Source organism: Cavia porcellus, unplaced genomic scaffold, assembly GCF_034190915.1.
Source record: "Cavia porcellus strain 051 isolate PalLab524CR breed Dunkin Hartley unplaced genomic scaffold, mCavPor4.1 scaffold_23, whole genome shotgun sequence".
Classification (NCBI taxonomy): Eukaryota; Metazoa; Chordata; class Mammalia; order Rodentia; family Caviidae; genus Cavia; species Cavia porcellus.
Genome location: NW_026947506.1, coordinates 3,170,721 through 3,189,701, shown reverse-complemented (window position 1 = coordinate 3,189,701; position 18,981 = coordinate 3,170,721). Strand labels below are relative to the sequence as shown.

Sequence of the window (18,981 nt, the reverse complement as noted above, 5' to 3'; positions counted from 1 at the left end):
AGCTGCCGTGCTCGGAGGAGAGTCCAGGTCTCCTAACTGTACGGCCAGGGCCTTGGACTCAGGAGACAGGATTTGTCAGCAGGCTACTCGCTTTGAGAGTGAGGCCACCTCTCCTCCCAGGGCTCTGCTATTCACAGCTTGCTCGACAGATGTGGCCCTTTTCCTGTTTTCTTCTGTCTGGTGCTGCCCTGTCCCCGAGGGCCCGGTGCAGATGAGACTCAGCCCTCGTGTCTGGGCAGGGGTGATCTGAAGGAGTGGGCTGGATCCTGTTCAGCCAGCTGCATTTCCACAATTGCATGGTGTCACACTGATGTCCTGGGCATCCGCCTATTACTACTCTCCTCTATTAATCAGATTTGGTGGTTGACACCAGGGCACCTCGTTCTGGAAGCCAGGCCCTCCAGGGCCCCTGCTTAGGTCTCTCTGAGTCTCTAAGAGGATACTCAGTGTGCGCACACCAGTCTGTCTATCTTGATCTGCAGCAGCATGGTCTCCGCACTCCCTGTCCAGCCTGCCATGGCCAGGGAACTTCCAGATTGTCAGGCAGGACTGCCCCTGAGCTGGGTATGGTGCTATAGGCCTTATAGTACCAACTATGTGAGAGGCTGAGGCAGGAGGAATTGTCTGAATGCACAAATTCAAGACCAGCCTGGGCAATGTAGTGAGACCCCAGTTCCAAAACAAAGCTAGAGTCCCTGACGATACAGAGGTGGTGATGCCTCCCCAGATCTTGCTCCCCAGACTTTGCCAGCTGGCTCTGCTGCAGGACAGAGCCCCGCAGGAGTCCCTTGCTGGCCAGGGCCAGCCGTCCTCAAATGCCACCTCATAGAAGGTGACAGCGACTGTCCGCCGAGCTGGTGTGAGCAGCGGGGAAGAGCTCTGCACATATCAGCTCCCGTCAGCCTCCTGGGATGCAACTTTGCTCCCTGCATGGATGGGAAAAGTGAGGCCCAGTGTTGGGGTCTGAGCCTAGACCCCCAATCCCTTAAACAGGTGCATGGCGAAAGCTCAAAGGAATGTGGCATGGTCTTTAGGGCTATAGGAATACTCAAATCCTCGGCAGAGCCTGTAACTCTGCTGGCCAACTGGACAGCCTGTATTTAATCAGAACAAGCAAGGAGTTGCGTAGACAGTGGAGGAAACCTAAGTGGGATCTTGGGAGGGGCTCAAGGAGCCCTCATAGCGACAGAAGATGCTAATTAAGGGAAACTACCCAGAAGGTCTCCAGGTGGCCTCAGCTGCGGCCTATCTTGTCCCCTGAGGGGTCTGCTCATTCTCAGTTCAGTCATGCCCGGGCCATGCCACAGCCCTGGACATGTACTCAGCTTCATTGGCTTCAACAGCCCAGCAGACTTGGTCTCGGGCCCAAAGCCACACAAAGTGGATCCTGAACTCAAGCCGAGGGCGGGTGATCTGTAGATGCATTTTATTATTTCATATGGCCAGGAAGTCTGAGCTCAGCAGGAGCTCAGCAGGGCTTGTAGGTGATTCTCAGGGCCCGCTTGTGGGAGGCCCTGTCCAGCTGCTGCTCCTGCTTCCCAGCTCTCTCTCCTGACCTTGTGCTGGCTTGAAGGTCCAGGCCTGCCTGGGTGTAGCCGTGTGGGCAGCCGACTCACCGTGCTGGTCTGGCTCCCTGTTGTTTCTCCCAGCACTGACCGCACTGGCTGACCCCACTGGCTGATGCTGGCTTGTGCCTCTTTCCCTGTCTATGGCTCCTATTGGTCAGCTTCCTGGTCAGAGTCCCAGAGTCCACTTCCATCCCAGCTCCACGTGCCAACCTGGTTTCCAGCTCAGAGGTCTTTGTGACCCCTGGCCCAGAGACAAACCGCGTCCTTGTTCTTGTGGCCTCTCAGTTGCTGGCCCTGCTGGGCTACGCTGGGGCTCCTTACTTCTGCTCCAGATCCCCTTCCTGCCGGGCGGCCCTGCTGGGGAGGAAAAGCCACAGGAGCCTGGCATGGACCACGGCCAGGTAGATGAGTCTGCAAACATGCTCCTGTTTGACATGCCTACAGGCAATCTGGGCCAAATTTCACAGCCCCTGTTAGAGTCATATCCACGGACCTGGAGAAGTGGGCGGGCCCGAGGCAGGCTGAGCTGAGCTGTGGGTCCCGAGGCCTGGTCTCCATCAGCCAGGGAACACACCGGTAAGCAGCAGCCGGAGGTCAGCTTGTCCTTCGGGTTACAGATTTTATTCACCATTTACAAAAGAGGTGGGCTGCATGCAGGTCCTGAGAGGTAACCCCAAGGTGACCCCCAGCCCCTCCTGAAACCCGGGCTGGAAAGCACCTGTCCTTTCCAAGCTCTGGCTGCCCTAATACTGCAGATGCTGGCCAGACTTCTGCACGCTGGCACAGCTCAGTAACACTTCCACACACAGATGGCACACCGGGACTGCCACATATGCCCAGCCTCTGTGTGCACACACCTGGTGCAGTCTGGAGTGCAGATTCGGGAGTGAAGCAGAGGCTGCTCTGTGTGTGTGTGTGTGTGTGTGTGTGCGCAAGCACACAGATGTCCTCAGCTGGGGCAGAACCTCTAAATTCACCATGGTGGCCCTGCAGGCTTTCTCTCCTGGTGGACACTGTCACCTCCCAGCTAGAGGAAACTCCGAGGAGCTGGGGCCCTCAGACCTGGCCCCTGATGCCAGCACCGCCCCCCTCCCAGACTGGACACCGCTGCCCAATGCTTGATCTCTGGCAGCAGCGTGGGATGAGAGAGAAGGGACAGTGCGTGATCCAGGGCAAAGCCATCATCTGCGCTGCTGCCCCCTTGCCCAGCACAGCGCCCCCTGGGGGCACCTGGGAGAATTTCAGTGAGGACCTAGGACTTTTGGGAGGGACTGCTCTAAGTACGTAGATGCTGAGTTGCAAGAGGTTAAAGCTCTAGCCCTGCTGTTTTTCCAGGGCTTACTTCCTTCACTTTACAGACGGAGACCGTGCTGAGGGAATTCAGACAGCTTCCCTAAAGCTGGGCAGCGCGGTACATACCTGTAACCCCAGCTGCTTGGGGGGGGGCCCTGAGGCCAGAAGAGCTCCTGTTTTAGGCAGGACGGGAAACACAATGAGACCCCACATCAAAAACAGAAACCAGCATCCCCAAAGCTACACAGTGTGGACAGAGCTGGGCAGATGCAGAAGTCCCCCAGATCCTGGCCATCATCCTTGATTCCGCCCTTGAAGAGGCTCTGATGCTCTCCCTGGTGCCCCTGCTCCCCCCTCCACGATGCTCCAGCTTCTGGGCCAGGGCAGCCTGGCTGGGACATCTGCTGTGCACCTGGCCACACCCGTTCCTGGGTGATGCTGGGCCTGCTGGGTGTGCAGGGGCCACAATCTTCCTGACACCAGGTGCCGTGGCTGCCAGGGCTGTGGGCGAGGCCCTGCAGTCTGCATGAGTCCTTAGGGCGTCTCTGCCGCTGCTCGCCCCGGATCTGCTCTCCTGTGGCCTGTGCATTCCCCAGCCGTAGCCATGGCCGGGCTCAACGTCTTCCCATCCCTGCTCTTAGCCCAGGGCTCCAGGCTCTGGATGTCGCTGGTCTTGTCACCTGAGTTCTGTGACTCGGACACGAGCCCACAGTGGGGCGGTGGGACCATGAGGCATGGGTTGGTGAGAAGATGCAGACAGAAGCCTCTGGAGAGTGGGGTCACTGCAGCCGTGCCAAGACGTGGGTGGTGGGGGACCTGAGAAGTCCCCTGTTCAAAGTCCTGCCCAGCCCAGCGCCCTATACCTGGGGGAGTTTGCATCATTGTACAAAACACTGGTGACCTTCAGGAGGACAGTGTGGGGGCGCTGCAGAAACCGTGGAGTGGTCAGGGCCAAGGGGAGAGGAAGGCAAGGCCCAGGGCATCCCTAGAAATAAGCCTTCTGTTCTACACTCTTCTTCTCAAACTTCTGCTTCAGCTCAGAGACCATGGATGACCTGACAGGGTTTCCCTCAGGCTTGGATGACTGTTGGGGTTCTTGGGGGGTGAGGGACCCAGAGACTGTAGGCACCGTCCAGGGGGTGACCGTGTCGGGTGCCATTCTGGGGGGTGGAGGGAGAGCTGGGGCTCTGGGGGGCGGTGGGGCTGCTGGCCTGCTGTTTCTATGCTTCTCACTGAGGGGCTCCTCCTGGAGCATGAACTTGGTGGCCGTCTTCGTCCTCCTGAATTTGAGCCACTCGGTGCGCACGGTGCGGGGTGCAGGGCTGGGCCGCCTCCGCAGGACACGACGCACGGGCAGCACCTTGTTGGACTTCTTGTTGCGCCAGAAGGTGGCCGTGGAGATGAGGACGGTGATGGCCACCACGATGGCCATGATGCCGGCCAGCACACCCACGGCTTTCATGGGGTTGTCCTTGGTCTGCAGCAGGAAGGCGGCCATGGGGTCTCGGGACAGCGTCTGGAAGACAGAGTCACCCTGCATTCAGCTGTTCCCAGAGAATGGATGGTGGGGCGGGGGGCGGGGTGAGCTCCTTGAGCCTGATGGGGTGGTAAGGTTAATCTGGCCCAGCAGCTCTTTGAATGAAGGGGAAAACAGTTAACTTTTGAATTAAATGTCCTGCAACTGGCGATAGCCATGGCAGATTTGCCCACCTGTCTTCCACCCACACCAGGTACATGTTTCCCTCATTGAACTGTCTGCTCCCTGAACTTGTGTTATCTCAAGCACTTGCATCCTGCCACTCCGAGCTCCCTCCACCCTGAACTTGTACATTTCCTACTCCACCTTGCCTGGAGTTTGAACTTGTCTTGGTATGCAACATATACAACAGTTTTCTTCTAGGCCAATCAGTAACAATGAGCTAAGATGTAACCAATCAATACCCAGCAAAGACTCTGCTTCTGTACTTCTCGCTTGCAAACCCTATATAAGTATTAGGGTGCCAGAGATCTGGGGCCTGACACTTTGAGGGGTTGATTCCCTGTCTGGTCCATCAACATTAAATAAATCTGCCACCAAATCTCGCGTGATACTTTGGTGTTTCGGTTTGCCTCTGATCCTTTCTCCAGCCATGGCTTTGTGCCCACCTCAGTGTCTGTGATGTCAATCTTGAGTAAGGCCGTGGTGCTGAAGGACGGAGAGCCTCGGTCCTTAGCCTGCACCTCCAGGGACCACGTGTGGTCCCCACCGGGCGTGATGTTGTGCAGGGCTTCCAGGGAACGGATGGAGCTCTTGAGCCGGATCTCCCCTGTGTGTGTGTCGATGTCAAACACATCAGCCGGCTCTGCATGGGTGATGGAATAGTCCACCAGGTTGTTGGGCTCCTCGGCATCCTGGTCTGTGGCCTGTGCATGAGGGGGGACACACAGAGCTGGGCTTGGAAGAAACACATATGAACAACAGCAAAGTCAGCACAGAGGATGGGGCTTTCGGGTATCACAGGAAGTCTACTTGGAGTAGATGGAGCTGTGAAAGAACAGTGTGACCCGCTGTGTATGATCCTGGGTCCAACGTAGGCCTGTATGTGTGAACAGCTCTGGGAACGGGGTACTGGTGAATCCACATCATGAGTGCAAAAATACAAGCTTCAGTGCTGAGTGACTTGTCCAAGGGGAGAGGGAGAAGGGGAGCTGGATGCAGTCAAGGCTGCGGTTCTGAGTTCATGTTTCATCCACACTGGGAAAACAGTGTGCACGGTGGAAAAACCAGTATAGGAACTGAGGCAAGACAAACTCCTAGGCTGTCTGTGCTTTGTGTTTGCCACTGCTGTCTTCCTTCTCAGAGAGGTTTCCTGGGTTGGAGTAGAGGTGAGGGTCTGTAAGACACCTTGCAACCTACTGCCCTGGGGAGAATCCAAGTCTCACAGCTTTCACCAGAGGCAGCTCAGGGTCTCTGGCATGCGTGTCCACTGAGGCAGGCATGGCCTGCTTACTCCTAGGGTCTCTTGCAGCTGCAGGACAAGGTTCCAGGGTGCTCAGCTGCCTAAAACCTACCTCAATTTTCACCGGGGTCCCCAGCACCATGGTCTTCTTCTGGATGCTCTTTCCAAATTGGGGGTAGTGGTCATTGACGTCCAGCAGAGTGACAAACACCTCGGCCAGGCTGTACCTGCCTTCCATGTCCTCTGCCTTCACGTAGAAGTTGTACCTTGCTGTGGCCTCTGCGTCCAGGCTGGCCCAGGGCTGGGTGTAGATAAGCCCCGTGGAGGGGTGTATCAGGAACCTGCCGGGCAGAGAGCACAGGCACAGGTGGGGACATGTGCAAGCGTGCAGAGACACTGGTGCACACATGCAGTGCACACACGCAATGCACACACACAATGCACACACATAGAGGCAGGCCTGCAAAGAGGGGATGCCTCTGCAGAGCAGCAGGACACCATGCAGCTTCTCCAAGGCGCCTCCTGCTATCTAGGTCTGACTCCTCACCCATCTGGTGCTCCTGAGCTTTGCGACCCAAATCCCAGTCTCCCTGCTCCTCCATGGCCTGCTTCTGCCACAGCCCACTCCTGCCTGTCCGGTTCCTGCAGCCGGGACCCTCGCTCCACGCTGTGACCAGGACTCTCTCCCCTCCTAGTCACCTCACCGAGTGTCCCCTCACCTCTGCCTCACATCACCACTGCCTCCCTTCTCTCCTTCCTCCTTCCATTCTGCACCCCGGTCGCCCTCCCAACCCCGATCCCATCCCTTTCAGGTCCCCCTGCCTTTAGCTGAGACCGCGTCCATCCACAGCCTTCTGGCCCCTGTCCCACCCTAGTCCAGGGTTCCGGATGTACTCACAGGTCTGCCCCGGGGCCGTAGATGGAGTATTTCACCTCGCCCCAGGGTCCCGTGTCCGGGTCCACAGCCTGGAAGAGAGAAAGCTCCCAGTGGACCTGCCCCGTGGCCAGGTGGTGTGGCAGCTCCTGCAGCAGAGAGCTGCTTTCAGGGAGAGCAAGGAGACCTGGGGCTTTGCCCATCTGGGCAGGAACCGAGAGGCTGTCCTGGGCCCACGGGCTCCTCCAAGGGAGCTCCAGTGTCAGCAGAGCCCAGGGGAACACACGTCCTGGACGGCATTTGTCCCCTGTATAAATGAGGAGCCGAAGGGATGGGCCCTGTGACCTGGGCCGAGGGTCTGGCCTCTGTCCCACTGCGTACCAGGGAGACTATGGCCCTTTGCAGAGATGCAGAAACAGAAGCCAGAGAGGGCGCAGGCTTGAGCAGAGTCACAGCTAAGGACTGGGCTGTGCTATCTCAATGGAAAACAGATGTGTCTCACATTACGGGTCCCCCAACCTCAGGGCCCCATCCCATCCCAAACCTACTGTGACAGCCACCACATTGGAGCCCCCGGGGGCATTCTCGGGGATCCTGGCAACGTAGTAATGAGAGGTGAACTTGGGGACATTATCGTTGGTGTCCAGGAGCTGGATCACAATATCCGCTGTGGAACTGAACTTCTCGGGGGTGTTCACCTCGATGGCCAGGAGCTGGGGAGCAGGGAACCGAGGGCGTGTCTGTCACCTGCTGAGAGCCTGCCCTCCCTTGTCCCCCTAGTACTGGACCAGCACCACTGCCTCTCAGCTGCCAGGTGCTTCGGGCCGCCCCGCAAGGCGCACATCTTCCCCGCCTCCTGACTCTAGCTGGTCCCGTTTCTGCTCTACCGACCTGCGTATGCCTTTCTTCTCCAGATGAAGACCAGCATGACTGTATTAAGGTTCTCACCACTTTTCCAATGGAAATTGTAGGTAAGCGTCAACTGGTGTGGTGCTTTGCAATTTTTTTTATTAACTTAGAGAAAATCTGCACTTAGTGAAAAGGTTTACACCACTCATTGTTCAGACTTGCCTTCTCTATAGCCCTTTGGGAAATTTTGTATCACTGAAGGGATGCATGCTTCTCATTACTGTAATTCCCAAGAATTTCATCTGTTGGCTATCATAAATGATTCTTTCTTTCTTTTTGTGGTGCTGAACCCAGGGCCTCGATCTTTTTTTATTTAGCTTTGAGGTGGGCCAGTATTGAATCACTAAGTTGCCCTGGCTGAGCTCAGACTTACCTGCCAACCTCCGCCTTCCAGAGTGGGAGGATTATAGGGTGCACCCCCCCAGCTGCCCGGCTTCAGGGCACCACCCAGCCTGCCTCTCTCTGTCTCTCCTGGTGGCTCCCACTGACTCCCAGCTGCTGCACCCCTCAGAGAGCTCCAGTTTAGAAACCAGAGCTCAGCGAGCTGGGCTGGGTGCTGCTGCAGTCGCCTGTCTGTGGGTTCCTCTTCTCCTGTGGGTTCCACCCTGCCCACCACCGGCTCCCCACTCCAGTAGAGGGGCAGCTCCAGCTTGGGGAATGAAAGCGTAGTCTAGACACGGCAGCAGTCTCCTCTGGAGTGGGATACTGTGGCGATACCTGCCTCCTTCCCCTGCCCCACTCGGGACAGTGCAGAGCCACACACACCTTGAAGGTCAACACTCTGGACTTCTCAAAGTCGATGGCAGCTGAGTTCTCCACAATGATGGTGACCTGGGCTTCGTTGAGCACTGTCTGCGGGACCACTCGGAAGACGCCTCCGGGTCCCACCAGCCGCAAGTTGAATTTGGCATTGGCTCCCTGGGCATTAGAGTTTGGAAACAGGAAGCAAGGAGACAATTAGCATAGAGACATTACACAAGGCACGATCAAAACACACGGTGAACTTTACACGTACAGATTCCCCACGGTAAACACAGGGCTGTGAACTCCCGCCCAGCACCCCGTGGTACCCAGCGTCTTGCTGCTGTCTGCCACAGTTCCAGAAGTCCTATTCCCTGAGCGTCACCACAAGGTGTGCTCAAAATCATGGTGAGGGCTGCGGCTCACCATGGATGCCATCCATGGAAAGGCAGGCTCGCAAAACCGTGAGCCTGTGTCCTGAGCTACTGGATCTGACACCGTGCAGACTTGGGCTCATCCCAAAGTCAAAATGACACAAAAGCTAAAAGCTGTGAATCAGTTTGGGACACTGAAGCACCCAGACACCCAGAAAAGTGGACTTCCAAACCTGCTTCAGAAAGGGGCAGAAACAATTCCTGTGCATGATGTGATGTGGGTTTTCGGGGTGGTGTGGGGTTAATAGGGATGTGTGTTCCTGTAATGCTGCCTTTTAATGTAATAGATGTTTTGGATTGAAACACCCACTGTACTTTTGATTTTACCTTATATATTCATATTAAACAAGGAGCCCTTATATGTCCTTAACTCTGGAAGGTAAGTGACCCTTCATTCTAAAAGGGAGTTGACCAAGTCAGAAAGATTGAGCAGGTTTTGAGGATGAAGGGAGGTGAATTGAAACCACACGGGTCTGGTCTTGCGCTGGGCCAGGAGGGGCAGGGCACATCACCAGTGCTGGGCTGGTGCGGGGACCAGGGCAGGGTTTGCACTTTTTAACCCTGAACGCCCTTAGGCTGAGCAGACCACCTCTGATTAGACAGCAGCCCTCTGCTGTCCCTGTGGCAGTTCTGGGAGCTGTCTGTCCCTGCCACCTGAGCTGAGAGGGGTGGCACAGATGCTCCCAGCTGTGAGCAGGATGCACACACACCTGGTCAGAGTCGTTGACTGTGATCTTGAGGCCCCGCAGGATCTCGCCCTGGGGTGGGTGCTCGTACATGGACAGCTCGAACCTGTTCTGGGGTCCACTCTCTCCGTAGAATGTGGGTGGGTGGTTGTTGAGGTCCACGATTCTGATGGTGACAGGGACCATGGCCCGGGCAGCTGGGATCCCCGCAGAGCTGACCTCTGTCACCTGAGGGGGGACAGCAGCAGTGGCCCTGGGGCTGGGAGGCTGTGACTGGCCCCCACAATCCCGGCTCCTGGTGTCCATGGCCTTGTGTTATCCCTGCTTCTGAGTGCAGCCCTGCCCTGTGACTTGCTTCTGACCACATCTGGCAAAGACAGGGTGACACTGAGAGACTGCAATTTCCATCTGGCTGGCAGAATCTCCCTCACTGGTTCCCATGAAGCAGAAACAAGAGTGTCCCCTCACCAACAGCCGGCCAGGGCCTGAGTCATGCCAGTGGCCACGGGAGCCATAAGCCAATGCGCCCTGTCCAGCCTCCCCAGGAGACTCTACCCTGGCAGACAATCAGACAGCAGCCATTCCAGAGACCCTGGAACCAAGGACCCGGGCAAGCAGAATTCGGATTCCTGAGTCCTTCACATGGAGAGGGATGAGTTCGTGGTGTCTAAGCCGCTAGGTTCATGGCAAGTGTTAGAAAGCACTGGATAACTAATTCAGGCTGCAAAGCCAGGACTGGGGGCCATCTGCACCTCGAGCATTGTGGCAAATATCCCAGGAGCCTCCTCCAGGGCCTCCTGATCCTGCTGCGGCAGGACGCTCAGTTCTAGGAGGCAGCTCTGCTGACAGTCCCTCTGTCCCCACAGGCCCTGCTGCTGCCTGCACACCCTCTCTTCTCCTCATGTCCTCTCCCGTGCTGTGTCCAGTCCCAGTGCCTCCACATCTTCCTCAGGGCCCAGTTCCCCTGGCTGAGGTCGCCGAGTTCTCCCCGGCTCCCTGGGCCCCCTGGGCCTCCAGCACCCGATCCTCTCAGGGTGTGGGCTGCTCCCGCACCGCGCACTTGGCTGGCGACCCCTCCCAGAGCCGTGCCCAGGGTGACTTCCTCCCTGCCGGTGCCTTTCACCGTGTGCGAGGGTTCCTCTCAACCCCAGCCCTGTATGCCCATGCATGGATGCTCCACCTGTGTCTCCCTGGTGCCAGGCCCCACACTCATAGCGACGCCGCATCTGTGGCCACCTGGCCCTTCTCACCCTTCTGTCCACTGCCCAGCTATGCCGTCCGCCTCCTTCTGGATCTGCGGTTCTCCCTTCCGCCCACCCCCTGACCACAGCCCCGCGGCCCCACAGCCCGGCAGCCCAAACCGAGTGGAGACTCCAGTTCTTTAACACTGGGTTAGGACTGGCACCTGGACCTGGGTCACTCAGTCACCCAGGGCCTTGGGGTTACCAGAAACATGACAACCCACCCCTGGCGCAGTGTCCGGAACCCTCCACTGGGCGCCCTTCCCCTAGGTGGGCACTGGCTGTCACTGAGCAGCTCTCTCCTGGCCTCTGCTCCTGGCTCCCCACACTCTTGGGCAGGATCGTGAGACACAGAAGTTCTTAGGAATTTAAAGGTGACAGACAGCAGGCCCGGGCGTGTGACCCTCTGAGCCAGGGCCTCTGGGTGACTGCAGGGGTCACAGGCTCTGCCCCAGGGAAATCCCCTGCCAGCCTTGGGGCATCACCCCCACCCCCGGGACCCCTACCTTCCTCCCACCTGCTCCAATCCCACCAACCCTGGCTGAACCCCTGGCCGGGGCGTCTCGGACTCCTGCGGCTTGAAATGCCTCCCCCCAGCCCCAAATCCCCCGCCCAGCCTCAGCCTGCGGTCCGCTGGGGCACTGCTCCTGGCCTCTCGCCCTCCTACTTTCTAGAATTCCTGGATGACTTCCTGTCCCACTAGAGGCTTGACCCCGCTACTGCCGGAGGGACGGAGGGAGGGAAGGCTCCTCCTATGTCTCCCTCCCAGATGCACCCCCGGGATGGGGAGGCGCGCCCAGACCTCATCGCCTTTGCAGCCTTCCAGGGCTGCAGACTGCGGGGCAGGCCCAGCTAGAGGGCTCACCTGCACGTGCAGCTCGTACGCCTCTCTGTGCAGCTGGGCGGGGCTCTGCAAGACCGTGATGGTTCCAGACGTCTCGTTAATCTGGAAGGCTCCGTCACTCCCTGGCAGAGACGAGCGCTGCAGTTCAGCACAGGGCCACAGGGGGCGCAAGAGAGTCGGAGTCCCCGTATGGTGCAATAGTCGCCGCCTGTGCAGCGCTAGTGGGGAAACTGAGGCTCGGAGGGGCTAAGTAACTTGTGTAAGGTTACACAGTGGAGTAGGACCCGAGTTCACCTGTTTGGCTCACAGGTTCCATCCTGGGTGCCTTCTCTTAGGCACAGTGTGTGTGCGTCTATGTCAGTGCACCTAGCGCGTTCAGCCCAGGCTTTACAGGAAAACAACAGCCCCGAGGGCACAGGAAGCGCTGCCACCACTGCCATTGGTGACACAGTGCCCAGGTGGCAGGAGTGGAAAACAAAGCAGCCGTGTTCCCCCCGCAGCTGGGCCCAACCACAAGCAGGGACAAGGCACACGGGTCACTCCTAGGGCCCAGTCCCTCCCCTCCACAACATCGGGTCCTCCTCATCCTGCAGGTGGGGACTGGGGCCCAGGGGTCCTCATCCTGTGGGGGGAGGGGCTGAGACCCAGGGGTACCCATCCTGAAGGCGGGGGGCCGGGACCCAGAGGGTTTGGGAACCTCACTTTGGCCCCCAGGGAGTCCGAGCCCCAGCCCCGAGGCTGCCCAGACTCACTGTTCACGAGGCTGTAGACGATGCGGTTGGGTCTGCCCTGGTCTCCATCCATGGCGACCACTGTCAGCACCTCTGAGCCCTAGGGAAGAGGGTTCCGCTCCTGGGGCTCGTGGAGATGCTGGGGTTGCCCCTCCCTGGACACAGCCCATCCCAGAGGGGGAGCCGCCCACCAGGCCAAGGTCTCTCGGTGGCCCAAGAGTGTGGGCTGGCTCTGCTGGCAGCTGGCAGCACCAGGACTGGGGGACAGCAGTGCCTGCCATGTCCAGGTCCATGGGGACAGAGCATAAGCTGCCCGGAGAGCCCTAGCACTCCTGCTTCCTGGGGCACACCCACACGCCTTGTACCCCTCCACCTTTACCCTCTTCCAGCTCAGAGGGGTGCAGGGGCGAAATGAGGCCATGGCTGGACCCCAGGGCCTCAAATTCGGGGTCTCAGAATGAGCGTTCCATCCTGGGCACCCTGAGCGGTGTTCAAAAAGGTTTGGGGGGTTGTTCACAAGTGCAGCTCCCGCTCTCTGTCTGCGCCTAGCGGGAGGTGTCCCTCCGGATGAAGCCGCAGAGTCCTCCCCTACCCAGCTGTGTGTGAGGAGGGTGAGCACCCATGGGGCTGTGGCAGTGTGTGTGTGGGGGTGGAGCCCAGCGTCCCCAGCAGGGACCCAGGGGAACCACAAGGACAGGAGGGGACCCTGGCTGAGGGGCAGCCACCCACCGGAAGGGTGTCCTCGTACACATAGCCATAGTACGGAGTGCCCACGAAGACAGGTGGGGTGTCCTGCACGTCCTCCACATTGACCGTGACTGTGGTGGTGGTGGAGAACACCACGGGGGCCCCTCGTAGACTGCCCCCACCGTCCTGGGGAGGAAGCAGGGTGGCAGGAGCCGGTGAGGGTCGGTGGGGCTCAGGAGTGCACTGCCTGCTCTGCGCTCTGCTTCTGTGGCCCTGGTGTTAGTTTCAGACTTGCAGGGCTTCGGGACTTAAACGAGACCATGTGCGCACAGTGTCAGGCCAGGCCGGCACACAGTCAGCTCCTCTGGGTATGGAGACAGAGGTGGAAGCTTCGACATGAAGTCACCTCTGCAAAATGAACTGCCAGGCCAGAGCGAGGCACCTGCAGATCCCAGCTCCCTGCCACGAGCCTCAGAGATGCAAGGGACAAGAAGCTTATGGGACAGGCAGATGGGGAAACCGAGGCTTGGGAAGGACAGCTGGGCATCACAGAGGAGGACCGGGGGTGGAAGGCCGGGCCAGAGCAGTGCAGGCGCCCAGAGGCCGAGCCATGGAAAGAAGCATGGTCTGCGCCGGGGCCAGCTGGTCCTGCCTAAGGGACCTTCGCCACTAGTCTCAAAGGGTCACACGCTCCATCCCCACAGGGACTGGCCCCCAGTGCCCTGGCAGCTGCCTCCCCTGCCACTGGGCTCCCACCCTGCCCATGGCTCCTGGAACTGTGCCTTGTCCAACCCAGCTGTGCTCCAGTCCAATCAGGGGAGCCTGGGCTCCCTGCCCTTCCTCTGTTACCTTGGCCACCACAGTGAGAAAGTGGGTCCGGGACTCCTCGTAGTCCAGAGTGGCCCCGGCCTGCAGGCGCAGCACCCCGCTGTGGCGGTCCATGGCAAATTTGGTGGGGTGGAGGCTCTGGAAGAGTGGGGGAGCACTAGACCTCAGGGAGAAGCCCAGTTCCAGGAAACACCCACTGTGCTGACTGAAGGGGTCCTCGCCGGCTAGGGACTGGGGTTCTCACTGCCAGGTGCCAGTCCTTCTGCTCTCAGGCCTCCTGCAGAGTTGGGCTGGGGCCATACACTCTGGGCAACACAGGCACCGGCCCTCCCTGTGGCCGTGGCCTCCAACCTGCTCAGCTGGACGGGATGATGCTCTGGCCCGGAGGTTTCCACAGGCTAGAGGGGCTGCAGTGTGCGCCAGAGGGAACTGGGGCTCGGAAATCACAAGCACAGAGAGGTGGGAGACCTTCTAACCAGCCAAGTAAACAGGTAGCACCTACTAAGGAGCAGCGGGAGACCCTGCCTTAATGGGGTGACCCAAGAACCCCCCAGCTGCCCTTGAAGCTTCACCTGTGTCTAAGCCTCGCTCAAGGCAGGCTGCGGGGGGAACTTTGTCTGCTCCCTGTGCAGAGGCCCTGAGCTCAGGGCCCCAGGCTGAAGGACCCTGGCTTCCCCTCCAGCCCAGGGTGTGGTGGCACTGTGGGTCCATCTTACCTGCAGGAAGTAGGTGACGCTGCCCCCGGAGCCCGTGTCCCTGTCCACAGCATGGACCTTAAAGAGGCTGCTCCCGGCAGGTGTGTCCTGAGGAGTTGCAGCCACAGGGAAGGGTCAGGGGCGGTGACACAGTGCTCAGGGAGCAGAGGCCAGGCCGTGGTGCAGTGGGGTGGGAGGATGTGAGCGTGTCGTGTGACTGGTGTGTGACAGAGACAGTGGTGACTGCAGATGTGGGAGCTGGCTGTGAGGTGCTAGGGCGGAGGAGGTGACGGTGACTGTGTGACAGGGTGACGGGAGGGATGGTGACAGACACTGGGGCAGAGGCAGGGAAGAGGGAGGAAGGGGGAGCAGGGGCCCCCAACTGGGGCGGGGAAGAAAACCAGTAAATAGAGCAAAGGTCGACACATGATGTGGCAATTCCCCTTGAGGTCACAGATTATAAATCCAGTCACAGTCATGGCCACCAGGGACCACACAGGGTGCAGAGCCAGAATGAGACCCCTTCTCCCCGCAATCAGCAAACACTAGACCTTGAGAACTCCAGACACTGGCCAGGGAAAAGCTCCCCCTCTGCAGGGCAGCGGTGGTGGTGACACAGGGGCTCCAGGAGGGGGCACAATGACAGAGGGGGGAGGACACAGAGGCCAGGGCCTCAAAGGGGCGGACGGGCCAGGTCGCAGGTGGCCCTGCCTCACTCACCTCGGGCACCAGGACGACGTAAGGCTCTTGGGTGAACCTGGGCGCCTCATCATTGGCGTCGGTCACCAGGATCGTGACCTTTTCTGCCACCTGAGAAGGGGCAGAGGGGTGGGGACTCAGGGCAGCGATGCCTTCCTGGGATGAGAGGATGGTGGCCCCCCAAACAGCCCTGGCTGTGTACCTTACCCACATTCCCCGCCCCTTCATTCACAAAACGAAGAGGCCACTTGAGCTCCCTGCTGAAGGTGCATTACTTTGCAGGGGCCGTGGTGGCTTCTGCCTTTTGAGGGCACCAAGCACTCTGGGCCTGGGGTACACGCCCCTTGCAGGGCCATGCACGCAGCATCCTGCAGGGCCCCATAGGAGGCCCCGGGCAGCGGTGCACGGCAACATCCAGTGGGTACAGCGAGCCTACGGCAGCTTTGTCAGAGGGAGGAGGTGGGAAGGTGGCCGAGAAGAAGGGGTTTCGAGTGCAAGGGCAAAGAGGGCTGAGACGCAGAGAGAGGGAGGACAGGCTCTGGCTAGGGGCTGGCGGGGCAGGTGGGGAACAAGCTGTTTGAGGCAGATGGCACCCGACAGGTGGGACCCGGGTGCCCCGAGAAGCTTGGGTTTCATCCCGAGGGTGCTGGGCACAGCTGTTGGCACTTTCAGAGCTGAGGACCAGCCAGATGGGCATTACACTGGGGCTGGGGTGGCTGCAGTTCCCCAGGAAGCAGGGGTGAGGACAGCCTGGCGGCCAGGTGTTTGGCTTAGGTGACAGGCAGGGGGAGGGTTGGACGAGGTGCTGGGAATGCGTGCTGGGCCTGGCAAAGCTCAGCTGAGAGAGCCAGTCTGTCCCTCCCGCCCTCTCCTCTGGCCTGCTGCAGCCCCGCTGTGGGCCCTTCCGGCAGGTCTCACTGCCAGTTTATCAGGGAGCCCACGAGAGGGCTGGGGTGCAGGGAGCCTAGAGCCAGCTGGTTCTAGAACCCACTCACCAGGTTCAGGCCGTCGGAAATGCTGATGATGGCTTCAATCTCATCCTCCCTCTGTAAAGCACAGGGACGGAGTGAGTGTCCCGGGCTGTGACACCCCACAGGACTCCAGGTGGAGTGAAGCCCGTCTGCACCCTCAGAGGATGCCGGGGGTCGGGGGTCCCTAGACCCAGAGGGACTGCAGCAGCTCCAACAGCAAATGCTTTCTGCTTATGCAAGTGGAGAAGGACCCCAAGTGCTGGAGGGAGGTTCCCGTCCTCTTCGGATCATTTTCCTCCCCCTCACCTCACAACACCTCTCTGCATGGGAGTCTGCAGACATCAGGGTGCAGGTTGCTTCAAGGGCCCATGAGTTTCACAATGTGTGCATGTGTGTGAGTATGTGTGCGCCTGTGTGTGTGCATGTGTGCGTGCAAAGTGGTGCCCGCAGACCCACAGTCCCAGACCTCTGAGTCTCTGAGACCCCCCTTCCTTTCTCTGCCCTCTCTTGCAGCTCCTGGATTTTGTCATTGAATTGAAGTTGGCAGAAGCCCCCAGCTGAGGTCTCAAATCAGAAAGGAAGCCAAGAAAGCCCACACCCTGTCCCCCAGGCTCAGAGGCCTGCAGAGGGGGCAGCTGTTGCCCGCCCAGCCCTGCTCCCTCACCCACCTTTCCAGCCCCACCTGCTACCTGAGTGCCCTGCGGCTTATATGCTTCTCCCAGGGGGGGCTTGAAAACCGTATTCGGAGGCGTTTTGAGAGCTCTAAGTGCAAACAGACTTCTAACTATACGTGCGGGCTGCAGGGCACACCCACAGCCTCCTCTGTAATGGCAGTGGCCTAAGCTGCTGGGCTGGGGACCCTCGTGGGCCCCTGCTCTACAGGGAGGGGCTGGTGCACAGCAGCATGCTCAAAGGGGACCTCCCCCGCACACCCTGTACCTCTCGGTCCAGCTCCTCAACCAGGGTGACGTTGCCCAAGTTCAGGTCAACAGAAAAGACGCTTCTCGCACTGGGGTCAAAGCTGATGTGGTAGGAGACTGGGTCCCCGTCGGGGTCTGTGCCGTTAAGGGTGTACACGTGGGAGCCTAAGGGACACGTAGCAGGAGGAGCTGTAGCCAGGGGCATGCTTTCCTGAGAGCAGCAGCAGCAGCAGCAGCAGCAGCAGCACAGAACCAAGGGCCTGACTGTTCGCGGAGCGAATATGTGATTCACGGCCACCCTGGCCTGGAGCTTCCTGCTGGCTGAGCTCCACTTGTTATCGGGTGTTATCAGCTGCTCTGTTGATGGCAATCTGCCCCGCACATTACAGAGGTGTCTGGGGCTCCTCCTAACTGGGGAGCTCTGTACCTTGCAGGACTCCTCTCCCAGGAGCAAAGCTGTGGGCTCCCTGGGTGGGAGTGGGGAGAAAGGAGGGCCCCGAAGGCAACAGAGGTGAGGGGTGCTGTGTGCCCCAGCCGGATAGGCCTCCGTTATTCACCCCCCCCCCCCTTCCCCAGCTCTCAAGCCTGACTGAGCCATGAAGCCGGTTCCACACCCTCCTCTTGCTTCTCTGGCCTGGGCGCCTGGAGGCATCTGGGCCAGCTGAGAGTCCTGGATGGTTTTAAAGCCCAGAGAGTGGAGGCTCGGGAGGTAAACACACTGCAAGGTCACGGTCCCCAGGGGACCAGGGCCTTTCCGATGTGCTGCCCACCACTGCCTGGCCCAGGCCACTCTTCTTGGGTCCCGACGCTGGCCCCCAGTATTGGCCCGGCTTAGTTGCCATGGCAGCGGTGACCTCCTTTCCCTCGGGGCCAGGGATCCCAGCATAAACACAGGGCGCCCCGGGGAGCGCACAGCACAGCGTTAGTTCAGCGCTGCAAGATCGGGGGAGTCACGAGTGGGGTCCCTGGGGAGACCTGCGGGGGGGGGTACCTCACCTACTGGGGTGTCCTCAGGAAGGCTGAACAGGGCCAGGTTTCCGTTGGTGCTGCCTGCTCCATTATCGAAGAAGTGGGGGGCGAAGTTGGCCTGGACTAGGAAAGCCAGAGGCAGGAGGGAGTTTGCACCACGGCCACGGTCGGCCCGGCGCGGGACAGCAGGGGGACCGGTCAGCTTCGGCGACCCCGGGTCCCCACCACCCACCTCCTGGGGCGCACACGACTTGGGGCGCCGGGAAACAGGGCATTGCCCGACCCCAGCCCTAGCAGTGCAGGCAGGGGCCCGGCTCAGAGAGGGCCGGTGGCCGCCGGGGGTCGCCTCCGGGTGGACACCCCGCCCCGCCCTGCCCCGCCCCGGGCCCGTAGCGTCTGCCCCAGACTGCGCCCTGGGCATCCCTCGGGCGCTCGCGTCCCCTCCGCCCGGCACTCACCCAGGCAGAAGCGCAGCAGCCCCAGGATCGCGGCGGCCCGCGGGGCGCGCCCCATGTCTCCAGCGAGCGCCCCGGACCCCGCGGGCAGAAGGGCGGCTGGCAGCCTGGGCGCCTCCGCGCACCCAGCGCCAAGTCTGGGGTGGGCGTGGCCACGCCGGTAGCCACGCCCACGGCGACCACGCCCCCTCAGAGAGCCCGGAGGCGGGGTCAAGGGGGTCCCGGCCAGAGACCCAGCTTGGTGGAGCTGAGGGATGCCGGAGCAGGCGGCTGGAAGATCGGGCTTCCCGGTCCCGAGTCCCGCCCGGCTGAGCGCGGTTCGGGCTGGAGTTTTTCTTCCTCGCGAACTTCCTCTGCTCTCTCTGGAGCATTTGTGCAGACGCTTGGGAGTAGCCTTGGCCAAGGGCCGGGGTCTCGGGTGGGGCGCAGAGGGGCTGCCTGGGCAGTCACACAGGCTCCGGGGACCGCCCCCAAGGGGTCACAGAGCAGACCTCAAA

The 18,981-nt window shown here is 60.1% G+C and overlaps 1 protein-coding gene across 1 annotated transcript; it reads right to left on the bottom strand.

Moving 5' to 3' along the window:
- Window positions 1–2,173: 2,173 nt before the first annotated feature.
- Window positions 2,174–18,642, bottom strand: Cdhr1 (cadherin related family member 1). The gene is made up of 17 exons (XM_003466150.4): window positions 18,488–18,642; window positions 18,057–18,152; window positions 17,080–17,225; window positions 16,165–16,215; window positions 15,191–15,280; window positions 14,492–14,578; window positions 13,797–13,913; window positions 12,990–13,133; window positions 12,282–12,360; window positions 11,551–11,651; window positions 9,469–9,672; window positions 8,349–8,501; window positions 7,223–7,387; window positions 6,699–6,766; window positions 5,913–6,141; window positions 5,007–5,264; window positions 2,174–4,377 (listed from the first exon to the last, which is right to left on the bottom strand). Exons 1-17 carry the CDS (start codon window positions 18,540–18,542, stop codon window positions 3,847–3,849), a joined length of 2,574 nt encoding a protein of 857 aa, XP_003466198.1. The 5' UTR covers window positions 18,543–18,642; the 3' UTR covers window positions 2,174–3,846.
- Between the last annotated feature and the right edge of the window lie 339 nt (window positions 18,643–18,981).

Excerpts from the sequence above, each read along its gene's own strand:
- Cdhr1 (XM_003466150.4), bottom strand. The coding sequence starts at position 18,542 with ATGGGGCGCGCCCCGCGGGCCGCCGCGATCCTGGGGCTGCTGCGCTTC. Across the intron at positions 16,216-17,079 it reads TTGAGGAGCTGGACCGAGAG|AGGGAGGATGAGATTGAAGC; the intron begins GTACAGGGTGTG and ends TGTGCTTTACAG. Across the intron at positions 6,767-7,222 it reads CCAATGTGGTGGCTGTCACA|GCTGTGGACCCGGACACGGG; the intron begins GTAGGTTTGGGA and ends TCTCTCTTCCAG.